The 16,493-nt window shown below is 49.8% G+C and overlaps 1 protein-coding gene across 1 annotated transcript in view; it reads left to right on the top strand.

Annotated features, from left to right (window-relative positions):
* robo1 (roundabout, axon guidance receptor, homolog 1 (Drosophila)) overlaps positions 1-16,493 on the top strand; it is a 144,908-nt gene that overhangs the window by 34,786 nt on the left and 93,629 nt on the right. Inside the window, 1 exon segment of the mRNA XM_067245739.1 lies at positions 7,163-7,489. Within this exon segment, the coding sequence (XP_067101840.1) occupies positions 7,163-7,489 (327 nt within the window).

Below are 16,493 nucleotides of genomic sequence, written 5' to 3'. Positions count from 1 at the left end.
ACTTTGATGCTATTGTGCCAAGCTTGTACCCCCCTTAACCTCTTGGCACCAAAGGAGATGTGTCGAGATTCTTCCCCCCGACATTACCGCTCTAACCTTGACCGAACACTGGAGCTGAAATTCCTCTTCAACACCCAGCTGTCTGAGATTTGTTTCAGAATGTGTTTGTTGGACATTTAGAATAACCCATAAGCTGTTAAGGTCACCGGCCTAGCAGACGCATATACTGTGATGTAACCCAGCACCCATGCTGTAGCAGAGCCTATCAGCTCCAGCCATCTCCTAAATAGCATTTAAAAAGCATTAGGTGTTTTTCGGCCCATGTCCATTCCCTCTGGCAGCCCTTCAGAGTGTTCTCTGTTTGCTGGCACGTGGCCCAAGTGCCGTACTCTGTGTGGCGAGCCTGTGCCAGCTGAGCATGCTGCTCGTTCTGACCCCATCCCCCTCCACCCCTCCTCCTCCCCCCTCCTCCCATCCCACTCCACCCCCCTCACTGTGTCAAAAGAACAGAAATACTGCAGTAAGTATTGGGCCATCGGAGCCCTGCTCTGTTGACAGGAATCTGTGGACACTTTGACCGGTCCGTCACAATACGATGTACTACAGCTGATCGTGTCTAATAACCGTGAGCACAGTACAGGAATGCCGTAGTACTGGAAGACTCCACACATTATTATGAGTCCCCAGATGCTGGTCAGAGTCATTAACTAATCCTTGAAAGAGCTGTTTGTTTGTCTGAGTGGTTAATAGTTTTCCTTGCTGAGTCCCTCATTCCTGGTCCCCTCTTACATTAAGCAGGTTTTCAGCTGAGGGACTCTATATATACTGTATATCCCCTGTTGGGAAATAAATGCTCCAGCATATTCAATTACACAGCTCCCCTCCCCTGCTCCTCCTCTGCTTTGATGTACCAGTGGGAGCCCACTGGTCAAACCTTGTTAAAGCTTGGCAGTGCTGGGAAACAAGGCGTGATGTCTCCTCTGGTTCTGCTTCTCATCCTCCATCCCCCTGGGCCTCCAGACCTCCCTTCTGCTGCATGTGTCCCTCGTGGAGCAGAGAGGTCTGCCGTCTGCATCCCCTTTTAATTACAGCTCTGCTGCTCTGCTGTGGTGCATGTTGAGTGAAGGACATGCGTCTGCATCCCTGCTCTCCCCCGAGAGCCTGTTTGGCTCCTCCAGCCTCTGCCGTCGGGCTCGGTGTATTAATATACAGAGCCAACAGATGTCAAGGTGGAGTTGTGGAGCTCGGTGTGGAGAGAGAGATGTACGGAAACAGAGAGAGACAGGGAGAGAGAGAGTGAGACAGATAGGCAGGCAGGCAGGCATACAGACAGGCAGACAAACTGGCAGACAAACTGGCTGACAGACATGCAGGCAGGCAGACAGGCAGGCTGACAGAAAGGTCCCTATTTCTCTCTGATCAATCAGAGTCCATCTGCCTGTACTCCACAGCCATCTTGACAGCCTGCTTCCTCTAACAAGCCTCTCGTCTGCTACACATTCCACTCTTTTTTTTCAGACAGTGGATGTAATAAAAAATAATACAAAAACTGAACTGTATTATCCTTCAGGAATCCAGCCTGCCCTTCTGGCCCTGTGCAGAGTCGGGCAGGGTTTTATGTGTGTGTAATGACATTCGGTGGAGCAGCTTGGCATTAAAAACAGCTACAACTCTTCCTGAATTGAGTCCCTCGGGCCTCCGCTGAAAATCCATTGTGTTCCTGACTCTTTTCTCCGCCTGCATCCTCGTATCTTAGCCTCCGTCCATCAATGTTGCAGTTGCATCCTTTGTTACACTTTGGGAATTTTTAAGCTCTATTTAAATTCTTCTTCTTCCTCTAATATAGAAATACTCATGAAAATTGGCACCAATTGAAATTCATTTAATTGAATCGCTACTGATATCAGAAAGAGTGAGGTGACCCTGGCTGACAGATGAACCCAACAGTATCACGTTGTCCTCTCTATGAGTTACGATGTGCTTCCTGAATATCTCCACGCCCCTCCCCAGCACATTGTCAAGCCCACTATCCTCCATCTGGATCAGCCTGGGGGAAGCCTGCAGCCGGAGGGAGACATACTACCGCCATTGTTTTAGCCCCAGAAAGGGGGGCTCGAGCAGGATGGGCCCCAGCCTCCCAGAAGAGCACTCTCCTGGGCTCCCTCACTCCCAACTTGGTCTCCATCGCCAGGGGGGCTCCAGAGATAGCTTTACCAGCTGACGGAGTGAGGGGTAGGGGCTGCTGGTGCTGGCCTGGGGGGGGTGAGAGGTCCTCATGGTCCTCCACTGATGAGTGATGGTGATTGTGCTCGTGCCATTGAACTGACGTTGGCACCTCGTCTGCCCCACGCTGGGCAGAGAGCAGCCTGGGTACAGCGTCAGCTAGTCTGCACCCTCACCGCTCCTCATAAACAACAGCAACAGGCCGCTAAAGTAATCTCTATGGAGAAATGAAATAATCGTGATAACAAATGGTGTCATTTCTTGGTAGTTTTGGCAGTTTTAGTGAACCCTGACAGGAATGATGCTGTGTTCCTCTCATTGTGAGCCACTGCAGACCTAACATATCTCTGTAGAATCAAGACTGGACAGATAGAACCGTATTATTTGTGGTGTTTGTACACTCTTAGGTAAGAGATGGCATGGTAGCAACTATAAAAGCTGTTGTAACTTGAAGAGCACCAGCGATATTTCGATGGTATATGATATCAGTTCGGGAGAACAGCGCCTGTGTCGGCTCAGTAAATGGATCTCTCTGTGTTTGGTAAGAGGAGACAAAGAAATAGGGATAAAAAAAGGCCATAAAGATATCAGTCACCCTCCCCCCACCTTCCCCCCGGCCCCATACCCTCTTACACTCTGCTCTCTAATCCTAGCTTTCAGGAGTGTAAGTGATAGCCTTGTGTAACGTTAAAAACAGGATGATCTGCTGCAAATGGCTGAGGCATTCATGCTGATCATTCCAGACTGGGGGACTGATCTTCACGGTGAGACGCCGGGATATACGGTTTCACTCCCCTCACTAATGTCATCAGATCAGAGGACTCGCCCTCTTCCTCCCTCCCTCTCCTAACCCTCCTCCTCCTCTCCCTCGCCGGGGCCTGTTGTAGGTCTTGTTTCGGGGGTTAGATTGCAGACCTATCTCTGTCCTCTCTTTATCGCTCCTCAGACCTAAGGTCTCTCCGTAACACCTGCTTATTTCCCCAGTCTTCTCCAAGGCTGTTCTCTCCGTGTGGGAACAGCATGCTCTTTCATCTGTGTCCTCTCATTGGTTGGCGTGGTCCGAGTAGGCGTGTCTCCAGCCTGCCCCAGGCTCTTATCTGGGTCATAAATCCCTCTGAAGCCTCCTAATCACAGATTAATGGGCAGGTAGATAGGGAGCGTCCTGCCACACACTGCCTTCCTTATCGCTCACCCAAAGACCCCGTCATGGCCACGGAACTATACCTGCCTCCAGGTCTTCTATAACACTTTGCAAAAGTTCAACTTTAGCATGTTTGTTTATGAGATGATAGAGATGACTTTATGGCGGCACCACATGGGTGTAGGCTGTGGTTTATCATACTCACATTGTTAAGTGATTTGGTGAGATTAGTTGTGATGAGTGTACTGGGAGCGGGGAAGCCTTATCTATAGAGGAAACACTGTAGTGGTTGTCCTGGTTTGGCACAGCACAGGTGACAGCAGTAACAACAGGCCTAAAGTGCTTCTCTGTCCTCTCTCATGTGTGGTCTCTGGGGCGGAGGACGGGCGGCTGGCTGGCTCTCCTCCTCTCCTCTCAGCTGCTGCCAAGACGTTCCTGTGACAAGGACAGGGAGAGAGGGGAGAGAGGTACATTTCCATTTGAAGTGAGGGAAGTTACTGGAGGTGAAATTCTTATCTTCCTCCAAGCTCTCTATCTCCCCCACTCTCTTTCAATCTCTCTTTCTCTTTCCCTATGCTAGTTGTGGATTAATTTGAGAGTGTGAATTGTAATAAAAATGTAATATGTATGATTTTGCCTTGCGGGTACATTGGTTTTTAATGGTGGAAAGCCCGTTAGATGAGGGTTTGAGTACACCCTGCTGTTTCTGACAGTAGCGGCCCTGATTGCCTGTTTCTTTCTACCTCTTTTTGGTACTCGGGCTGTTCTGAGCCTTCGGATCTAGACAGTTCTCTGGGTCTCTCGGTCTATACGTTAAATTGTCAACATGTGTCCCCCTCCCTCTCCCTGTTATATTGATCTTTGATTAAAGGACCGTTATCCTTTTTATAGCAGCCTATCATAGTAATAACTGTCATGGTGCCCCCAGGGAGTTGTGTACTATCTCCATCAGCCTACTTATCATGATCAACTCAATGTCTGTCCTCTATGGAAATGAAGTGGTTTGCATCCCATAAACCCCAGGGTAGCATGACCATTCTGTGGTAAGGTGGTATCAGTGCTTCCCGTGATGCCTTTGTCCTAAACCTTTTGTTCTGGTTTTCCTGGGAGGGGATCTAAGGACCTCTCCATCAGGCCAGTGTGGACAGTAACAGTACTGACCTAGCTCTCCCCTGAAGACCCATGGTGCTTTTCTCTCTGGCTGGTGGAGAAAAAGCTCCTAGCCGACCATCCATCCATCCCTCAATCCCACAGGAGATCCTTAGACACGGTGAAAGTTCTACAGTTCCAAAGAGAGGTGTGTGAGGAGAATGTGTCCCCCCCCGGTGATAGCCAGTAGAACACTCCTCTGTGGATGGTGGTGTTGTTTAGAAGTCAGAGAGTAGAGGATGGAGGATAGACGATGGTAGGGTTTTTAATTACCTCTGTAGTGAGTACTGCCTCCCTCAAGCTCATCTCTACTGCATGGATGTGTGTGTGTGTGTGTGTGTGTGCGTGTGTGTCTGTAAATGAGATAAAAGAGTGTACAGAGAAGGAGAGGGCTGAGGAGAAAAAGAATCAGGCCTCAGGCACCGATCGATCAGATCCGTGCTGTAGAACTCCCAGCATCCCTCTGGTGAGGCTGTGCATCTCACATTCTCTGTCGGGAGAGAGAGAAGGGGAGGGGTGTGCTGGAATGGAGGAAAGTGGTAGAAAGAGAGGAGTGGAGAGATAGGGGTGGTGCAGAGAGAGTGTACATTGTACAATCAAGCTCACACGTACACAAACTTGTGTCTAAGTGTTTTGCGTCACTTATGGAACACATCAAGATTCGTTTTGAGACTGGTTAATGTGAGGTCTCTGTTGCAACCGTGCCCAGCCAGTGGGAGGACTGGGAGAGAGTCTACTGTACACTGCATGCTGCACAGCTTCCTCCCAGATTTCCACATCTAAATAGTTAACGGTGCACCCTTAGAACCTGGCTGTTCCAGACTTATCTAAATTAAAAAGGAACCGGATCAGTTGGAGAGGGAGAACCGATTGAGGATCACAGCTGTGGGGAACTTCAAAGTTCCTCTTTAATAAAACATACTCATCTGTGTTCTCTGGTGAAGGACGAGCAAGCTAGCCAGGCGGTGGAGAGGCATTGGATGAGCTAGCGCTGTGTAGCGTGGGGTGTTAGCCCACCTCTCAGCCCTGATATGCTGTCAGACCAGAGGAGTGGGCCTCGTTAGCCAGTAGCCTGCAGGATCAAAGTCTGTCACTGCACAGCTTACAAATGGGGGTTAATTAGTGGCGCCTCTCCCAACTCCTACAGATGGAACCCTCGAAGGAGGTCGGCCATTTTTATTAGGTTGATTCTGTTTTTAGTCGGAGGAAGATATTACTCTGTCTGTACTACTCTGGGCTTGTTATTTCACCCTGTCCTGGTTGTGAGTTCACCCATGCACATCGGTTATGTTCCTGCACATAACTGGAGTTAAGGCTGGGGTGGAGACAGCAACACAAGCAGCACCAATCTGCCATTGAGCCCACAGTTAAAGTTGACAAAGGACTGAATGGAAGTGAATAAAGTATTCAGTATTGTGTCTTGTAATTGAGGATGGGGTTCATTATCTCCCCGTTGGCACTCCTGCCTGGTTGGGTTGGAGTGATTAATCTTGTCTCTTAGCTGGCTCTAATTTTGCTGACTTTCCTTCTAATCAGTGGTGACCACAGAAAGATGCTCTCTCAGCACCAGATTTTTTTCGGCGGGGTTCAAGGAAGGGGGGAAGGGCTTGGGGGAGGGGCTTGGAGGAAGGGCAGCATTGAAATGAGGCAGTGTGGTGAGTCCACGGGATGCTGGGTAAATTAATTGTTGGCCTGTGCCTCCAATTAGTCCCAGATCCCTATAATTGGGGCAGAATGGGCTTCAACAGCCATGTAGGGAGATATGACACACACACACACATTTTCTATGCCTGGGGCTGAATGCCAGTGAGCTCGTTTGCATATAAAGCAGGTTTGATAGCCATAGTTGGTTGCTCCCAGAGCTGCAGTAATGACCTGCGATAACATTAGGGTGTGACACTGACCCCCCCTGTCCGCCCCACCACTGCACTGTCTATTCCCCGTTCCTCTCAAAGTAGAGGGAGTGCTGCTCACGACACTGCAAACAATATTTTCCAAACAGGTCTATCTCTGCCCATCCAAGTCACTCCTTATCGTCCTCCGACTCTCGTCTCCCCCCCCCCCCTTCTGCTCCTCTGTTCATCCGCTCTGTGCTTTGATCTATAAAATGACAGAGTCACATAGCTGGGACGTTGCTCAGCTGAACTAAAGAACACGTTGCTGTAATGAAAGGGTGACTGCAGCCTCAGCCCGCTTGTTTGGAACTGCAGTTGCAGCTGGGCTGATCTGCACCTGCTCGGCTGTCCCACGGTACTGGAGCACCGTGCCACGATCCCCCCTCTCTCATTTACATTACATTTACATTTAGTCATTTAGCAGATGCTCTTATCCAGAGCGACTTACAGTAAGTACAGGGACATTCTCCCCGAGGCAAGTAGGGTGAAGTGCCTTGCCCAAGGACACAACGTCATGGGACGGCCGGGATTTGAACCAACAACCGACTCCCTAACCACTCAGCCATCTGACCCCCCTCTCCTCCTCTCCCGCAGCCTGTCCCTCGGTTCACCTCTATCATCCTGTCCTGTAGGTCCGTAATGATGGGTTATCCACTGATGATGTAGCAGAGTTTAGGAATCCGCAGGACACGCACGGTGAACCCTTTGAGGAAGCTAAGAGTGTCCCCTTCCCTCTCTCTCTCTCTCTCCCCAGGATCCCGTCTGCGCCAGGAGGACTCCCCGCCCCGCATCGTGGAGCATCCCTCCGACCTGATCGTGTCCAAGGGGGAGCCGGCCACCCTCAACTGCAAGGCGGAGGGGCGGCCCACCCCCACGGTGGAGTGGTACAAGGACGGGGAGCGCGTGGAGACGGACCGGGACAACCCTCGCTCCCAGCGCATGCTGCTGCCCAGCGGCTCCCTCTTCTTCCTGCGCATCGTCCACGGACGACGCAGCAAACCGGACGAGGGCTCCTACGTGTGTGTCGCCCGCAACTACCTGGGGGAGGCCATCAGCCACAACGCTTCCCTAGAAGTAGCCAGTAAGTGCAGCTTGGGCTTTTCTTATTTCCTGTTGGTTTGGTCTGGATGAAGGGGCAGGGTGGTACCGGAGCTGAATGGCTAGCTTCAGTTTCCTTCTCTGTTCCTTGCCTCAATGTGCTCATTGGGTTGGATAATCTCCCAGGAGATGGCCAGGATGTGTTTGGCCCTGCGGTCTCGGAGGGCCAGAGGCCTGGGGAGCCTGGGGGGGAGAGATGCCCTGATCATCCCAGGGTGAGCGCTCCTCTATAGGGCCCAGGGTAGGAGGCCGGGTGGGAGACACAATGGTAACAAAGCTCTCTCTGTTGTCTGCTGTTTGTTAGGGAGATGGCTAAGAGCTCCTATACACAAACCAGGCTACTCATTGTAAGTCTGCGTTCGGTCATTTTTTTTATGGAGAGTGCTAGCTAGGTATCTCAGTCATTTAGCTGGAAGACCGCCGGTGTCATGGAAATGTGGTCCTCTTTATTGTCTGCTAGAGCTCCTTAATGACAGCCCAGCTTTGATGTGGAGTGCACAGATAGCATCATGCTGAGGGTCAGGGAGCGTGTAAATGGTTTAGGAGTCGAATCTTTAAAACAAACTCAGTCAGTATAGTAAATAAAGAAGGCGTAAGAGACCTTCCTTCATTCATTAAGCGTTTAACTCCGATGCCTTTTCTCTCGGCACGTTTGTCCTCCGATGTATTTGAAGGCTGGTTCTAGTGAGTGAGGTCAGCTCTTCCACCATTATCAGTTAGCCGTCCTGAGATCTGCAGAGTGGACGTCGAGGAGGGGGGTCTCAGATATCAGCTTCTTTTCAAGCATGCACAGGAGCTGTCACCAAGCCTCTCATTGTAATCTAATCAAGACAGAGGGAGAGAGCCTGAGAGAGAGCTGAAGATAGAGAGGGCTGGGGGGGATGTGTGTGTGTGTGTGTGTGTGTGTGGGGGGGGGGGGGGGGGCAGAAGTCTTTTTTAGGATGCTGCTAACGGGGGGAGGAGTGGTGGATCGTATGGAGGCGAGGGGTGCAGACCCACGGGGGGGTTTGTGATGTGTGCACTTTAGGCCTGGATTGCTCGATTCAGTGGTGAAGGAATTCTGCTTCTGAAAAGAGATATGTAGAGATGATAGCATAGCTGTATGACAGCTGTGTGGTGTGCTGTCCACAGAGGAGCTGCTCTTGGACAGTGGATGATGGGCACGGTGCCCAAAGATACCTACTGAAATATAACACTGTTATTTGCACTCTTTACCTCTGCTATTCAATCGTTTTTATGGCCGTCCTTCTCTCCAACTGATGAAATTCATACTCTAGACCCGTAGATGATCCATGTGTTTGGCACGACTCCAGTTTCCATAAGCAAGGATGCTAAAAATATTTGCCCAATAGTAGTTGATATAGGGTGTTTATTTCAGAGGTGGGTTTTTCTGGTCCAGAAACAAGAGGCTTGGAGCAGTGGTGGAGGACAGAGTCGAGATCTGCCGCCCCGACCACGACTTTGGGGCGGCTTATTCTGTACAAGGTTCAAACAGAACCATAATGATATAGTTCTGAACCCCAGAACTGGTCTCGCCTCTCTCTTTCTCGTTTTCTGTCCTCCTCACGCTCTCCTAAATATAATTATGTTGTCGGAGCAACCGAGATAGAACCTTGCAAGAAAGAAAGGGAGGGAGAAGAGAGAGAGAGCCTATGAGTTGTTTTACAAGACCCTTCATGAAATTGCAGAGCAAGGACTCGGCATGGTATCAACCAAATATGCACGGTGTTAAACAACAGCTTAGACTGTGTGCTTGTATTTGGTGAAAATGTCAGCCAAAAACCCTGTTCTGGTTTAGGCGAATGGCCTGAAACATTTTAAACATGGCGTTTTAGGGGGAAAACTTGGCCTGACCCCACTGTGAGTTGAAACTGCAGTATGCCGTATCCGAACCATCCGTTTCCAGGGAAACCCCAGAGAAGGAAGTGTAAGCTTTAACAGTGTTTACACTGCAGAGCTCGCTCAGTCCTGTGAGATTTCACTTTAAAGCTAAAAACACATCTTATAGAGCTGTTATTCTAAGCGACTGCTTTTTACTGTTCCTCTACGCTCTACGGAGTGTAAACATAATCCATGTTTCAACAGGTTGTGTTTTGCCAGGCTACAGGGCTAACTGAGTGTGTTTGGTTTATCATTAACCACAGTGTACAGTGCATCCCGCAATCTCTCCATCTAACCCTCTTACCCAAGTATGAGGTCATGCATACCCCTTGTGTGTCCCTAAACAAGCCTGAGATAGGATTCTTCCCTTTCCTTTTGTTATTATTTGTCTTCGAATTCCAAAACACCATCTAATGAGGCTTCTTTGTTCCCATAGGATGGCATGAAACAAAGGTTTAGACAATGGTTGTGGATTTAGTCATCTTGAGTGACAGACAAAGTAGCTTGTTAACCGTGCATAGTCTATCTGTGGTTTAGGCTGGCTTCAGTATTGCCTCCTGGCTTGACTTCAGGGCCTGTTATGTAATGTACAGTTTTAATCTACACTATCAAGCTGTTTTCTGAAAGGGTGAGAGAAATCCCCCACTGGGAAGGTTTTTTTTCCCCCCTGCACTTTTCTCCTAAAAACCTTAAACTTTTAGCTGCAGCTGTGAAAACAAGGATCAAAGCCAGGGACTGTTTTAGACATGAAAAAAGTGAAAACAAAAGAATTTTGTGGAAAGTCTTCCAGAGGCAGACCATAATTCTCATCTCTTACTTTTGTGTGTGTTAATGTGTCAACACTGTGTGGGTGCCCCTGAAAGGAATATCTTTCTTACTCCTCCCGCCCCGCCCCTCCTCTCTCTCCTCTCTTCCATCTCCTTCCATCCTTCTCCAATTGCAGCCTACCATCCACACATGTAGAATACTCTCTGCACTAGCATCGACCCGGGCTGTATCAAAGCAGCTTCTCTCATCCTCTGTGCTCTCTGAGGCTCTAAGAATAGCCTGTTTCCCCTTCCCCGTGTGGAGAGATAATGAAGTGAGTTCATGGATGGTACACCGCTCCACTTGTGGAGGAGATAACCGCCTGGCCAGAGCTTTGCATGGGGCCACGTTGAGGGCTGCGCAACTCCCTGGTGTTTTTTTACTGGTCTGGCTGACTGGTTGTCTCCTGGTAAGACTTCTAGGTTGTCTACTGGTCTGGCTAGTTAGCCTACTGGTGTGACACAATGAGGGCCAAGGTCTCAAGTTACCCTACTTCCACCCCCCCCCCCCCCATGCCAGCATGGACTTTATGGATACATAGATTATATTTCACACCTCTTTCATCCTAGATCCTTTTCCTATCTGTCCTGATCCACCAGCCTGAAGACTAATTGTGTAGTTGCCACAGTGTTTGGCTTTCATCAACGTCCTGCGAGACGAGATACCTACCCGATAGGCAGGCATCTCTTGTGGTCTTCCAGGAAAGAGAGAGGAAAAAAATGAGTTCCATTGAGAACCTTCTTCTTTTTTCCAGCATTATCTTGTTCTGAAGTTACACAGTTCCATGTCTTTACAGTGTCTGCGCTGTTATGTTTTAGCTTTGCTGTAAGCTGTAAGTGGCTGATTGGGGGACGGAGGGGAGTAAAGGAATATTTATCTCAAATACACTTAATCCTGAAATTACATGGTAAACTACAGGCTAACATCTCATTACACTCCCTTAGGACACAACTGTCAGCTCCATCACTTCTTAATCTCTCCTAGAGTAGCTCACACAACACAAGAATAACAATTAGATTGCTATTAATCCATATGCATGGAGAAGGAGAGAGACAGAGAGGGAGAAAGGGAGAAAGGAAGAGAGGGAAAGAAGGAGAGAGGGAGAGAGGAAGGGAAGGAGGGAGAAGAGAGACAGAAACACAGAGATTTATTATTATGCATGCCACATATGGTCTGCTGAGCATAGCGTGTTCTGCACTTTACGCTTTTTGCATTTAATCAGAGCAGCCCATGTAATTAAAGCAGTCTCATTTATTTGTCGCCTGTGGTCGATACATATATGCCACTATGTGTGAGGACTAAACATGTTGCTAAAGTTAACGTGTTAACTAGATGGCCATATCTGTCTCCTCTGACCTAGGGGGCTCATTAGCATACAGATCAGGTGAGAAGGATATAGGCCCATCTAATTGACCCAGAATGCATCTCTTTCTGGACTCACAACAGCTCATGGTGCAAGGGGCTGCTGTGTTTTTCAGTCATGTCCCTGTGTGTCAAACAAAACGCTGATGTTGGGCTTTGTAGAGCGTGGAGATCTTCCCCCTCCCCAGCTCCCCAACACCCCCCCCCCCACACACACACACACACACACACACACACACACACACACACACACACACACACACACACTCTCCCCACACCCTCCCCCCCCCCACACACACACACACACACACACACACACACACACTCTCCCCACACCCTCCCCCCTGACCTCCCCTCAGGGATGACGCTGCTGGACCCAGGGCCCAGGCCAAGCGTGAAAGCTGTACACTCTGGGATACAGGGGGCTGGGGAACATGAACGCCCCTCCCCAGCTCTTGGCAGCCCCTCCCCAGCTCTTGGCAGCCCCTCCCCAGCTCTTGGCAGCCCCTCCCCAGCTCTTGGCAGCCCCTCCCCAGCTCTTGGCAGCCCCTCCCCATCTCCTGGCAGCCCCTCCTGGGGCTTTGTCCTCCCCAGCAGGATGTGAGGAAGGGGCCAACACTGGGCCAGAGATCACAGTGCTGGGGAAGAGGAGCAGACACACTCCAGCTGTGCGGCCAGGGAAAGGGAGAGTGGTATGGATGGGTGGATGGGTGGATGGATGAATGGATGAATGGATGGATGAATGGATGGATAGATCTCTGTTAGGGTAACACGATTGGACAGAATGGTGACGGAAAACAGTGTGTGTGTGTGCGTGTGTCACTGTGTGTCTTCATTAATCCATCACCGTGCGTGCGTCAGATGCCCCCTCCATGCCACTCGTGTGAACAATGCCCGGTGAATGGATGTGTGAATGGGTGTGTGAAGGGTCTCTCCCCCAGCAGAGTGGGCAGAGGGACAGGTCCGCAGAGAGATCCATCACCCCTGGCCCCACCCTGCTCTGACAGCCTGCTGGGCCAGGGAAGTGTTCCCCCACTTGGAAGAATACACTCCTGGTTAGGCTTTCCACCCGTCCAGGTTTTCCCAGGATTGTTCTCTTTTTTGAACGACTGTCCCAGTAAAACAAAATAAAAAAATTACACATTTTGGGTGAAAACTATTTCTCAATTTGAATTTCATAGTTTTAAATAAAACGTCATTTATAATTTCCTTCTACTGCTATTCTATTTTCTTCTTGTTCAAACATCCAGTTTTTCCCCGTAAAAGGCTAAAACAGCGAAGATTGGACATGTGTACTTTTTTGATTGGTAGAAAAAATACAAAAGCTTACCCCCCCCCCCCCCTCCCCCTCACCCCGTTGTCGTCTCCGAGTGTTCACAACACTTCCTGTTGTAAACCAGCATTCTAAACACTGGGATGAGTTTGTTGTGAGGTAAAGATGACGGGATGAGTCAGAGTCTGCTGCTTGACTTGTGTTTCCTAAATGAAACAAGAGTGATCCAAAGTAGAGTCTTGGCTTAGACTGGTCTTCACAGTTATAGTTTGATCAGACACTTGTGCATGTCGTGGTTTTCTGGTTAGAGGGATCATTTAATTCATACTGGACACATTCTGTGTCCATGGGTTTCTTTTAGCCAGGACAACATACACACAGTAAGCCAATGATCTAATCTGAGAAACAACCTTGCTTTTTCACGCTCACACACACGCGCTCCTCTCCAGCTGGTTGTTCACCTCCCCTCTGCGTCATACCCGGGTCTCTTGTCGCCGTGGTGACCGCTGATTCATCACAGTGTTATCCTTGCCTCTGGCACTGCAGCAGGGCATGCTGGGTAGTCCCAAGTAGTGTAATGTACTATTAGCATCACCAAGCACCCTTGGCTCTGGCTGGATAAGATGCAGTATGCACGTACTTGAGTCATACAACCCTGCGGTTCCACTCAGAAGGAGTCCTGATAGCAGAGAACTTCATAATCCTCCACTTGACCAGGGGGCCCGAGAAGTGACTGGAACCTGCTTGGTTCTGCATGATATGTGGATGCACACAATCCTATTTGTGCACCTTGTGTGTGTTTCTGGCTTTGTGTGATCAATGTTGGTGATTGTAAGATCATCTCTCTCTCTCTCTTGCTGTGTCTCGCTGTCTCTTTCGCTCCACTGGTCTTATCTGACATCTACTCTGTTGAAGTGTGCAGCGTTTATTTGGATTGGGTTGAGCCCTCACGGGCAACCTTCGATCACATTTCTCCATCCGAGACCAAAAGGGTCTGCAATGGATTATGGGGTTTAGAGGATTTTAACGTAACGTCTGCAAAGTAAGAAAGATGCACAGCGGAAGGTGAACTCTCATTGAACTGCCTCTGCCTTCTGTTTCTTTCACTACGGTTGGTCCCAAGAGTAGCAGATCCAAACAGTAGTCACTTGATGCATTCTATCCCACCTCTGTTGATGAAGAATCTCTGATTTTGGCTCTCTTCCTTTCCCTACCTCTGTCTCTCTCTCTCTCTCTCTCTCTCTCTCTCTCTCTCTCTCTCTCTCTCTCTCTCTCTCTCTCTTCTCTCTCTCTCATCTGTTGGGGTGATGTATGCAGGTGGGGGAAAGAAAACAGTGCAGAAGTGGGGAAAAGGTAGTAGCAATCGAGGACAGGAATAAGAAAGAGATTGTTTTTTACACAGAGCCTTTGAATCTGGGCCAAGCTATCTTTCAGGGGAGATAGTCCAGGATTGGGCTAAGGGATGGGGAGAGAAGGGGATGGGAGGGAGAGGGAAAAAAAAAACAGCGTCAACTTTATCCCAGATGTAGCATGTTGCAGGGCCTGGAGCGTGACAGAGGAAGAGCTGGTGAGGTAAGCAGGAGACACAGATAAAGATCAGCTGCTTGCAAGCGAGATGCTGCTCTGTGCTGGGGGACAGATGGGAGCGGAGCTCGTCTTCCCTGCGCTCCTGGACAGGACTGCTCGGTGGGGGTTGGTGATGTCGTCATGCATCATGGCCTCAACTGCCATCTAATTGTCCTTGGTTGCAGCAGTAGCTAATCTGATCACTATGGTGATAATTGAGAGAAAATGAATTTCTCCTTGTCAGGAGGTTGACAGGAGTTCGACAGAGGGGCCTGTCCTAGAATTGGTCTGGTGGGAGTGACAGAGATGCTCATTATCGCCATGTATCCCAGAAGCCCCTGTTATCCTGAGCTCTCTGTCAGAGCCCAGACCACTCTTCTGAGTCCCCCAAACACTCCACATACTGGGGTTGGGTTACCAGCCAGCACATGCCTCCATCCATTAGTGCTAATGATATACAGGTCTACAACTTGTCATGTGGAAAAAACAAACAATACATTACTAGGTAAGAAATACATTGTAAGGCTGTGAATAGCTGTTTGCGTTGTTGTAGAGCATTCTAATTTAAGCTATTATGACAACCAATGTTGTTGACTCATCGCAGGATACAGACGCCCATATGGAATAGCTAAATATAGCCAGTCTCAGTGGAGATATCTAAGCTAGGCAAACGGGTGCCTTATTAGTCCCACACTGAGAGCAGCAGCCATGTTGAACCTCCGTTATGGATACACCTCGGCTCGGTCTTTGTGTCCCCATGCCTCTGAGCTGGGCGTGGCTCTGACACAAAGAAGCCCCATGTAACCACATCCAGCATGACAGAGATGTGGAGAATAAAGATGAGGGTCTGTCCATTGAGCGGAGAGTGTGTGTGTGTGTGTGTGTGTGTGTGTGTGTGTGTGCGTGCATGTGTGCGCATGTGTTTGAGTAGACCTGAGTAGCCACCTGACTCCCCGTCGGGGAGCGGTGAGGGAAGCGGGCTAGTAATCTGAAGGTTGCCAGTTCGATTCCCGGCCGTGCCAAATGATGTTGTGTCTTTGGGCAAGGCACTTCACCCTACTTGCCTCGGGGGATTGTCCCTGTACTTACTGTAAGTCGCTCTGGATAAGAGCGTCTGCTAAATGACTAAATGTAATGTAAATGTAGATGGGAGACAATAGTGGCAGCCTAACTTCCTAGACTGGGGAGCTGACCTTCCTCACTCCCCTGCCTCTCTCCATTCACCCCGTCCCCTCTCCCTCTCCCTCTCCTCTCCCCCCGACGCTCAGATCACATTCTACTCTGTCTCCGGTGCCATGACTCCATTAAACAGATTGGCTCACCTTTGATGGATAGTTCTGAGCCTTCAGATAGGACGGCCTGCCACATCCACCCTCCCCCTCCCAACAGCTGTGAGTGGAGGTCTCAGTCATGCGTGACTCAGTTACCAGACTTACAACTGGCCCAGCAGGAACATCCAGCAGTGCCATGGTACACTTCTACCCAGCCCTGGTCCTGCCCAGCCCTGCGCTGGGCACCCTGCAGGGGTGTGGATCACAATGGGGCGGGGTCTCAGAGTTGTCCCCTGGCCTTCACTGGACTCCCAGGCTCATTTTACCCTGCCAATGGGATTAGCACAGAGTGCCGACTCTGCAGGTGAGGCTATAAGTTAATTTGGCCTGCTGTTTGGAGCCATAATAGCTTATTGATTGGCTGACAGAGATGCGAGGAGGTGCATGGAACGCCATTGAGAGAGGAGAGAATAAGTTAATCATCGCGTACTGTGCTGGCAGGGTTTAATCTCATTACCCTGGGCTCAGTGCTGACATGTAGATGTCGTGTCAGCTGTCTGGAAGTTCTGAGTCCCCAGGCCTGGAAGCTCTGCTCAGCTGCGGCCTGGTTCTGAAGGGGTCCTGGGGGGGGGACCTCCAGTCCACACCAGCCCAGCCCAGCTCAGGCCTAAGGGCAGTGGTTAATTCATGCTAAGCTCTGGAGTTAATGCTAGTCCTACTGCACAGCAGTGACCTCCATCTGTTAGTACTGCTCAGGTTGTCTCAGCATAGCCCTCCTCCTTACTGATCCCCAACCTCCACCCCAACCAAAACCCTTGCCTCCAGCA

This window comes from Osmerus mordax, chromosome 11, assembly GCF_038355195.1.
Source record: "Osmerus mordax isolate fOsmMor3 chromosome 11, fOsmMor3.pri, whole genome shotgun sequence".
Lineage (NCBI taxonomy): Eukaryota > Metazoa > Chordata > Actinopteri > Osmeriformes > Osmeridae > Osmerus > Osmerus mordax.
This window is presented reverse-complemented; position numbering and strand designations above follow the sequence as displayed.